This window comes from Plectropomus leopardus, chromosome 8 (assembly GCF_008729295.1).
Source record: "Plectropomus leopardus isolate mb chromosome 8, YSFRI_Pleo_2.0, whole genome shotgun sequence".
In the NCBI taxonomy this organism is placed as follows: Eukaryota; Metazoa; Chordata; class Actinopteri; order Perciformes; family Serranidae; genus Plectropomus; species Plectropomus leopardus.
This window is the reverse complement of record NC_056470.1, coordinates 16,323,152-16,333,189: the sequence shown is the minus strand read 5'-3', so window position 1 is coordinate 16,333,189 and position 10,038 is coordinate 16,323,152. Positions and strand designations below refer to the sequence as shown.

General features: G+C 41.5%; 1 protein-coding gene across 1 annotated transcript; it reads left to right on the top strand.

Annotated features, from left to right (window-relative positions):
* Nucleotides 1–4,609: 4,609 nt before the first annotated feature.
* On the top strand, nt 4,610–9,426 carry adora1b (adenosine A1 receptor b). The gene is made up of 2 exons (XM_042491953.1): nt 4,610–5,427; nt 8,607–9,426. Exons 1-2 carry the CDS (start codon nt 5,087–5,089, stop codon nt 9,424–9,426), a joined length of 1,161 nt encoding a protein of 386 aa, XP_042347887.1. The 5' UTR covers nt 4,610–5,086.
* The last annotated feature ends 612 nt before the right edge of the window (nt 9,427–10,038 follow it).

Below are 10,038 nucleotides of genomic sequence, written 5' to 3'. Positions count from 1 at the left end.
CGTTAAATGGGCTGCCACTCTTTTCCCCCTCAAAGCTTCAATTAATCACAGATACTTCTCAGTGAAGCCTAAATGCCCAAAACCTGATATTCAGGACAGCCCTAGAATAAATAAAATGGCTCACAGGGATAATGTGAAATGCAAAAATGCACAGTCACTTTTGCTGCATTCAAATTTGCTGCATTTCTATCCATAAAATAATCTGTTCAAAGCTATAAAATCTGCCCCTTCTAGAATCTCTCACTCTCTGCTGTGTACAGATGTTTTCTGTGCTCTCAAACAACATCAACTTTGATTTTATGACACATTAATTGTGTTGAGGAAACAAGCGGAGTTAATTGCTGTTTGTGTTAAAACAAATTTAGCTTCTGTGGAAGAGATTACATATCTGTTTTTCTTTTTTTCTCTGTGATTCACCACTTTCTGGAGAATATCCATGGAAATTACAGAGGGCCACATCTATTCCCAGGAGCTATAATACTGCAGAGGCTGTTCGTGTGCTTGTTGAATTGTCCGGGGGATAAATGCGAGAGCTTAAGTGCTCTCATATTGCCTCCTATCTGAGATTTTCATTGAAGGTCTTCTGGGCGACGCAGCCAAGGCTATCCATCTTGTATTGTTTTTCCTGGAGTGTCCCTTGTAATAACACTGCAATTGTATTTCTCAATGGTTTCTCGATGGCCCCAGTCTTGTTTGAAATGGCTAAAGTGTTTTCCTGGAAAGAGCTAATAAGCCGGGGTCCCAAGTCTTTTTGTCAGTTTTAATAATGTTGTTGGCGTCTCGGTCAGCAGTCCACTGAGAACACCACCACAGTAAATCTCTGGGCCTTTTTTATCATGTAATGACTGATTAATGGTTTTTTTTTAACCCAGTTCAGCAGACAAAACTCTGGGGAGGAAGATGCTATGTGATCTGTCTTCATTTGAATATGGTCGTGGCTCAGTGCTCGGTTCTTCATCCAGCCTTTGTATAAATTATGCTGTGTCAGAACAAAAAAGGTTGATGCGCTTTGCGAGCTTTTGAGGGCGTCACACTGTGACTGCGCCCATTAGTGGGCCTTTCTGTCATCTATCAGGATGATCTACGTTTAATGAAGAGTTTTTGCCGAAAGCAGTCGACCTCACAGCTCCACAGCTTTCTTTGCACCACTCAAAAAAGTCTGGGGTGGGTGAAGGCCAGACATTTGTAGTGGCTGCAAAATCTTTGATTCTGGACAGGAAGAGAGCATCGAACTGTAGGATCTCAATAAAACTGAAGCGCAGTGCACTTCACTGGTCACACATCCCCGACTGGCAAAATCTGACAAACGTTTACTGAAGCATTTCCTCTTTTCAGACTGTAGATGTGGCAGAATTGTCATGGAAGTACTTCAGGGTTGTTCATTCAGATTCATCCCTGAGCAGCCTTGATAGTACGCTATTTTAGGAAGCCTGTACGAGATACAGAGAATGTTTTATACTTCACACATTGTCAGGTTGCAGTCATGTCCTCAGCGAGAGCACTGACTGTTAACAAGCACAAAAAGCAATGTGAGGTCTGTGTTGGCCATGTTGAGCATGACTGTGTTCCCCTGTCTGCTCTGAGTCTCTAAGCTGCTGAAAGGATAAACACAATGAGAAAAAGGCCTGAAATGATGTATACAACTTTTCAGATCCCTTTGCTGCTCTCAACTAAGCCTCCTCTATAACAGTGGAATTCATTCTGATTGACACCTGATTGGAAAAGTATATGGAAAGAAAGGAAATGTACCCATGATGATGCGACTTATTTACAAAGCAAATATTTCTAAACTGTCAACAATATTGGCTCCAAGTGTGTCAGCTCACACCATTTGCTCTATAAAGATTGATTTTACATGCATTTCTACCACGCGTATGCTCATTAAAGTGTCACAAGTGGGTGTGATGCCAATCACCGCAAGCAAGCCATATGGCTGCTTCCTCCCTCAGCGTATACTGGCCGACCTCTATACTTCACGCTGATAACTCTGACCCTGATGCTGGTCACAGATGGATACTGTCTTCTTCTGCAGCGGAGCTCCTGCCGACTGTTGGCCCTCCTGCCATCACACACAGTCTCCCGGTGGTGACCACAGTAGTACAGTAACTTTTTGCTTTTTGTTTCACTCAATCAAACACCAACTGAAATCCTTACATCCTTCCTCCCTCCATATAATATAAGCCAGTGATTTCCAGCCTTTTCTTTAATTTCTTTTATGTACCCCCGCATCCCCAATCAGATTAACTTCATTTATTCAGGATCCAAATGTGTTCATTTTAATCGACTATTAACTGAATGATATTGAAAACAAGTCTAAATTTTTTTAATACATTTCTTTCAATTTGTTTCAACGTTGGTTCAGTATTTTTTTCATACAATTAAATGTTAAATCAATGTTAAGGTAAGTTTGGTCAACTTTGCATTTGTGCCAATAGTGGCAGAAGCTGGACATTTAGCTTTTTTAGCTTTTAAGTCATTACTCATAACTACCTATTGCAGACATTTATTTATTTACTGTTAGTTAGCCAACTGTGTAGTCGCTATTTGTCAGCAAAAATCAAAATCAAAAACAGTCAAAGGAATCATGACTCTGCCTTTAATGCTCTGGTAAAAAAAACATTTTGCCCACAAAGGTGCATGCTGGTCCTACCTAAATTTATAACTGCAGGTGCCCCATATTATCAATTTCACTAACAAAACAAAATACTAATTATGCAAAAACGAAATATTCTAAACAAAATATTTTTGGTTATTATTGAGCTAAAAAAATAAATAGCAACAGACTATCAAAATCTAATCTAACTAAAGCAAACATCTGGAATATTAAAACCAATATTACCTATGTTACAACTGAATACTACCAACAAATAGTTCCAACAAACTGTTCAGACTTCTTCCTACTTGCTAACTACTTTTTACCAACTCTTAATTACAACACATTGTTTTCAAGTTAAAATTGACTCAGTATATATAAAATTTTATTTTTAAATCAGATTAAGTACATTACACATGTATTGTTATTTAAAATACTTACAATCAGACAGAAATCACTCCAATCAAGTCCATATCGCTGTTTATCTTCATCCTCTCCTTCATTGCTCGCCAGTGAAAGTTAAACGCAGATTCACTCTTGTTTTGGAACGAGCTTTGTCCACTCTGTATTGCTATATTTGTGTTTTCTCAGCACTGTGTCTGTGATTTTCATAGCTTCCTCTTGAATGCATGCTGCTACAACCTGCTTGCTACCTTTTTATAAAGTCTCGACTTCACCTGTGCACTATTATCGATTTGAAGCTATGCAACCATAAATGCCCTAAACATAGCATAATGAGAGGAAAATAAGCACACACAGAGAGCAAAGAGGAGGGTCATTAGTGGGTCATAGGAGATTATTGAGAGGGATTACATTTGTAAGAGTCTAGACGTTGTTTTTTTTAAGGGAAAATCCTGCATTGAGCACCGTAACCTTATTTTTTTCAATCTAGTTGAGCTTCACAACAATATATCATATGATATTAACCTCTGGTAACTGCAGAAGTTGGTGGTAGACCACCAAGTACCCCTGGTTGGGAATCACTGACGTAAGTTACAGTGGGTGAGTGCAGTGCACCATCTGGGACGCCTTCAGTTATTCTTGCTCAATGCAGAAACAGAGACCTGGTCAGAGCTCATGCAGCTGCCTGCTGTTAACCTTTGAACCACAGTGAGAGCACGAGATGCCAGCGCTGTAGTTCACTACTGTGTGTTCACAATGCTTGACTGCTCAAGTGTCATGTGTTTCTCAGAAAGCGATAGGGCGGATTATTGTGTCACTGGGATGCTGCCCCTGAAGGGTCAGGGCAGAAGCAGGAAATATCCTTTTTGAGAAAGGCTGATCAATAGATCCAAGTCATAAGGTTTCCTGTGTTGTTGTTATAGATTTCTCATTAGTTTGGAGGATAGGGCTGGCCTCAGGCTCAGAGCCCAGGTCTTTGAAGTCTGAAGCACATGAATATATTTAGAATGACCTGAATATCTATTTGTAGTTAAGATTTATGCTTCTCTGAGGTGTTTTGAATTAAATGAAGCGCAAATGAGGAAAACAGTGGGCTTCATATTACAGGCTTCCACTGTTTACTCAGTCCTTTGTTACTTAGGGAATTGTATGTATGATCTCTGCCATTTACAATAGCTTTATCTGTGTTACTTTTCTGTCAGCTGTGGCAGTTCTCTGCTTCACCTCTTATCAGAACAATGGGCGACCGAGCAAGGTCCATTAGCATTTGAAAGGGCGTGGGAGAAAAGCGTGCGTGGCATAATATAGAAAACGTGGAGTTGAAATCACCTCTGCACTACCTGACTTCCTTGGGACGGTCCCGCAGAAGGCTACCGCAGCGGTTGTTTATTTTTGCACGGAAAATGAAGCGCCCACTAAAGGAAATAAATTGACTCCGAGTGACACCAAGATTATATTTTTCACAGGGACATAAACAACACATCTGAATGGAATAAAAGAAAGGCGAGAAAATCGCACTGCTATATTCGGCAACTGCATTGTTGCTCTTTACTGAAAGCACAGCGAGGGGGAGAGAAAGAGGAGCACCCGCCTGCGCAGGAGCTGCAACTGCGCGCGCTTTCTTCCACAAAATATCTGCTTATTTTCTTTGTTAAAACCTGCTTTTTCAAAAATAAAAACCTAGACTGGCGAAGATGAAGCGCCGTCTTGGATAAATGGGAGCGCATGGGGAGGATGCTGCTCACAGCAGGAGCAGGTGCATTTAGCCAAGTGGAGGCGCAGGGCACAGAGCAGGAGCGACGCACAACGGGCACCGGACCACAACACCTGCTCCAAAGGAAAACCCCTCATGCTTAGATGTGCTGCTTGGTTAACGCGCTTCTTCCCTCCAAAATAATTGGATTTTTGCTTGCAACTTATATGTGTTAACAAGGAGACGGTGGGCAGGAAACCGAAGGACGCACAGCTCATTTGGAAAATACTGTAGTGACAAAAAAAAAGAAAAAAAAATTCAAGGACTGCTCTGCTCTCAATAAGGCTGCTTCCCAGAAATCAGTCTTTTTCTTATCAAGGACGGAATCATCTGCAAGGATGCCTGGAGCACTTTTATCAACGCAGTCGCTCTACATAGGGATGGAGGTGGTGATTGCAGTCGCGTCAGTAATCGGGAATGTGATGGTGGTTTGGGCGGTGAAAATTAATAAGTCGCTGCGAGATACCACGTTTTGTTTCATCGTCTCTCTGGCTCTGGCGGATATTGCAGTGGGAGCCCTCGTCATCCCCTTGGCCATTACTATCAGCATCGGACTCCAAACTCACTTCTACAGCTGCCTGCTCGTGGCGTGCACGGTGCTGGTGCTGACGCAAAGTTCAATCCTGGCCCTGCTGGCTATTGCAATTGACCGCTATCTCAGGGTCAAGATCCCGACCAGGTAATGAGGTTTTCACACATGCAAACAAGGCGAGATGCAGAATATTTACACTATTTGTGCCACATGGAGAGGTGATGGCATTGTTTTAGCAGAGGTCAATACAGCTCCAGTGCTGTGTATTGGGCATTGATTGGGTCTTGTTTCACCTCACAGGATGCCTCCATCCTCCAGTCCCTTTATATGCATATAGATCTGACTCACCAGTACTAACATGACAGCTAACCAGAGCATAGCTGATCAGCCAACAGCTTTAATTAGTCCCTCTGTCCTCAAGATGCTTATATGAGTGGAAGAGTACAGTGGCAGAATCAGGGGTGGTTTTATACAGGAGAAATCTTTTCTGTGTTTCTGGAGGGCACAAGAAAGGTCAAGTTTGCTTTCGATGATATTCCCTTTTTGTATTTGATGCCACCAGTGGTTAATCATGCGAGGCTGAAACAAAAGACTGAGGAGTGGTGCTGAAAGGCTGAAAAGATAAGCTCAGTAGAAGAGGGGAATTTATTGTCTGAGAATACTGTCTGTGATAGCCTCGAACTTTAATCTCCTGTATTAGACTCCACTAAGTCTTCCAGGGCTATGAGAGCAGTTTTCCAGGAATTGTAGCTTTTGACTGTATAGTCTTGTAAAACCACCCAAGCTAAATGGTGAATGCCACAACAACTTTTACATCAGTGAGTTGTGCCAGTTTGTAGGGGTGGGGATCACCAGAGGCCCAATGATATGCTATTATCACAAAACTTTAGTCATTTATTACGATAACATAAATTGGGATGTAGAGCAGTTTATTACCCTTTTTTCCAGCTGTGAATTATGTCCCCAAAGGAAAAATTGGTCAGCAAAAGTTTTATCTGCAAGATAAATTTTGAAAGATTAAGTTTCTCCACTTCAATCATTTTTATTGCATCAAAATGTATCAAGTGGACCGAAAAAACAATTAATTTTATTATTCTTGCAGGCTACCAAAAATTTAATTTGTAATAGATTATTTGTATTACAAATTAAAGTTATGTTATTTAAAAAAAAAAACTTGACTTCAGTGTATCGATACAATATTGACACACAAAATATCGTAATTCTGCGCTGTATGTATTTTTTCCCCCACACCTACCAATTAGAGTTGTTTAGATACCAATACCAGTATTTGAAAAGCCCCCGATACAGCCTGAAATGCTGGATCAGGAGTCTGTAAATATGCAAGTCTATGTACCCATCCAATGCTAAGTAATTCACTGATAAACTTTAAAGTAGTTTCACACCCGAATAAAACAACCTTTATCCTGGAAAGCCCTAAAACAGTACCATACACAGAAAGTCGCACGGTGCAGCCAGGCCCCCAGAAAGTGCGCTGGGCTTTGAAACCAATGTTCTTAGTGACCAAACAGTGTAATTAAATCACCACGTTATGCCCTATAGCCCAAAGATTTTTTCCTACTGACTTACATGGCAAAAGAGACGTCTGTAAATCAGTGGATATGTTTCATTGAACATCAAAAGCCCTGCGATATGACTTGTTTACTATCGAGATTTGATCCATTTGGTTGATTAACATTTAAAAAGTCAAGAGGAGCCGCGCAACTGAATCATTTCATCCCAATGGAAATTAACAGAGAACTAAACTGGAAGTATTCTGTGCTGCTGGTGGAAGTTTCTAGTGCACCTGCTCTAAGGGCCACACAGTGTGGTAGCAGTGCAAATCATTTGTGTAATTTCAGAGGCAGCTTTTAAACTTTTTTGGCTTCATAGGAAGGAATAGGATCTTGCCTCAAACACTGTATTCAGCCACTGGCATCTAATGTTTTACAGCAGAAAAGTAGAATTGATTTCCATTGAAATAGCGTATTGTTAGCCTTTAGCAAAATATGAGCTATTTATCAATATTTTACACTGGAAAGTCCCACCAGTAAAAAACGGCTTTGTGGCTGCACTTTCTTTTTTTTAGAGGGAATTGTTATGTTTTTCTAAGTTTTTTTTCTATGACTGACAGTCAAATTAGATAACAACATAAACTTCTATGGTATTAATTCTCTGTATGTATTCATTCATGTTTTACAAAGTTTTTAGTCAGAGCCATGTCATACAACAATGATAACAATCATTACATAAACATACAGGGTTAATAGTATACTTTATGTACGCAGTAATATTCGATCAGTACTTGCTATGACCTAATTGCAAGTTCAGGTGTCGGAATGGAAAAATAGTGATCGTAACATCACTAATGCTGATGTTATTTAAATCAGAAATTCTCTCATTTGGGAGTTGCTTCTGCCGCTCCCTCCAACAACTTCTATTTGTTATCAAGAGGAAGAATCTTCTTTTTCCCCCCACATTTCCTGCTGTTAGATTACTATCTGATCTCTTCTGAGCAGACCGGCTCCCAGGCTCAGTGTGTGAATAATGATCTTCATCTTGTGCTTCACACACAGACCCAACTTAACACATACATCTCTGATCGATACTAATCCGAAACATGTTACTGGGCTAATTTGCACGCTTTTGCTTCAGGCTCTTCTTCAGCAAAGGTCATGTTGTTGTAATGCTAATATTTCCCTTACAATTGCTACGACTCACCTTGTAAATATCAATCTTTACTAATCCGAAAGGGAGTGATCGTTGCTGAGCTGGATCAGATAACTGTTTCCTTGCCCCTAGGCAAGCATCAGCATCAGTCTCTCTGTGGCATTTCTTGGTCATAGGACAGCAGTGATATAATTTTACTGCACCTTTTACCTTTCTCTTTCCTCCTGCTTCTTATCCCGAAACACAATGAACAATGAAAAAGCCAAACCTGTAAAGCCTGTTGTAGCATGCCAGGTCCTGCAGCTTATGTTTACTGCACCACAGAAATATTTTAGCAGATAATATTGAGCCAGTTGTAAGAACTATAATTCAGTTTGCCCTGAACAAAAGAAGCACAAAAGGCTGCAGTTCTGCAAAGGACAAGGTTCACTGATAAGGATTCGCAGACACTGTCTTGTTCAAGTGGAAATATGTGCTGCGCGGAAAAGTGTGTAACATGTCTAGGGGCTTGTGGTTCGAATGGTTGCTCTTTCTTTTAAAATTGCACCTTTTGTCACCCCAAGAGCGCGACAAAATGAAAAATGAAGTATGTAAGAGAGCCTGCATTTCCTGACAGCGCTGTGAGACGAAGTGCTGACACAATACTGTGTTGTTTGCAGGTACAAGCGGGTTGTGACCCCTCGGCGAGCGGGACTGGCGGTGGTGATATGCTGGACGGTAGCCTTCATTGTGGGGCTCACCCCCATGTTAGGCTGGAACAACCTGAAGCGCCTTCAGCAGAACGGCTCCATCAGCTCTGACCTCGTCATCACCTGCCAGTTTGAGAACGTCATCAGCATGGACTATATGGTCTATTTCAACTTTTTTGGCTGGGTGCTGCCACCGCTGCTGCTCATGCTGGTCATCTATGCAGAGATCTTCTACATGATCCACAAGCAACTTAACAGCAAGAAGTTCACCACCAGTCACACAGACCCCAACAAATACTATGACAAGGAGCTGAATCTCGCTAAGTCATTGGCTCTCGTTCTTTTTCTCTTCGCCATCAGCTGGCTCCCGCTCCACATCATCAACTGCATCACCCTCTTCTGCCCTGAGTGCAACAAGCCTATAGTCCTCCTCTACATCGCCATCCTGCTCACCCATGGTAACTCCGCTGTCAACCCGATTATCTACGCTTTCCGTATTAAGAAGTTCCGCTCGGCCTTCAGGAAAATCTGGCAGCAGTATTTCTGCTGCAAAGACACACCAGCTCTGGAGATACAGCCCAGCGACAGGAAAGAGATGCCCAATGCAGAACCACAGCAGGCGACGCCACCACAGCCACCTCAGCCACCTCAGAAGGAAATCCTAAAATCTGATCCAACACCTGAGCAGCCGCCTCCACCACCACCACCTGAGCAGCAGCAGGACCAGGGGACCGAACCACCCCAACAACCTAAAGAACATCCGCCCTTACTGGAGCAGAACACAGTCTAAGCTGAGGAACAGAGCGATTGGTCGAATGGGATAGTAACGATCAGTGCACGAGCATTGGTTCTCTCCTCATTTGAATGTAGTCTAATGAGGAGCATGAAGTGCTATGAAGCTGTAGTGACTGAGGCGACTTGGATAATAAATCTAAAATACTGGAGGTTCATTTATTTTTACTCAGGAGGAGTGGATTGTTAGTTTGATCAGAGCAAAAAAAGGCAAAAAGGGTATTATAAACTTGCAATAATGGAAGTCTTTTTGACAGTGGCTGTCTATCTTAGTAACAAACTGAAGACACTAAGCTTTAATTATTGTTTCCTTACAGTCAAACAGTTTGTGTGAACATTAGATTACATTAACATGTGCAATATAAGTTTTTGTGGTTGGTCAGCGTCAGATTATGTTTTAACTCGCTATAGAATTGAAATCTATATGTTCAGTAGTGCAGGTTCATCTTATTACTGTAATACTGTGTGTATGTTTTTAACTGACAGTGACTGAAGAACATGAATGTAATAATATTGTAAATAAGAGACCACAGCAGCACAGCTTTGAAAGCTCATCTCTTCTTCAGGGTCTTATTCGCACAATAGTGGTCAAGCAAGTGGCACTATGGGA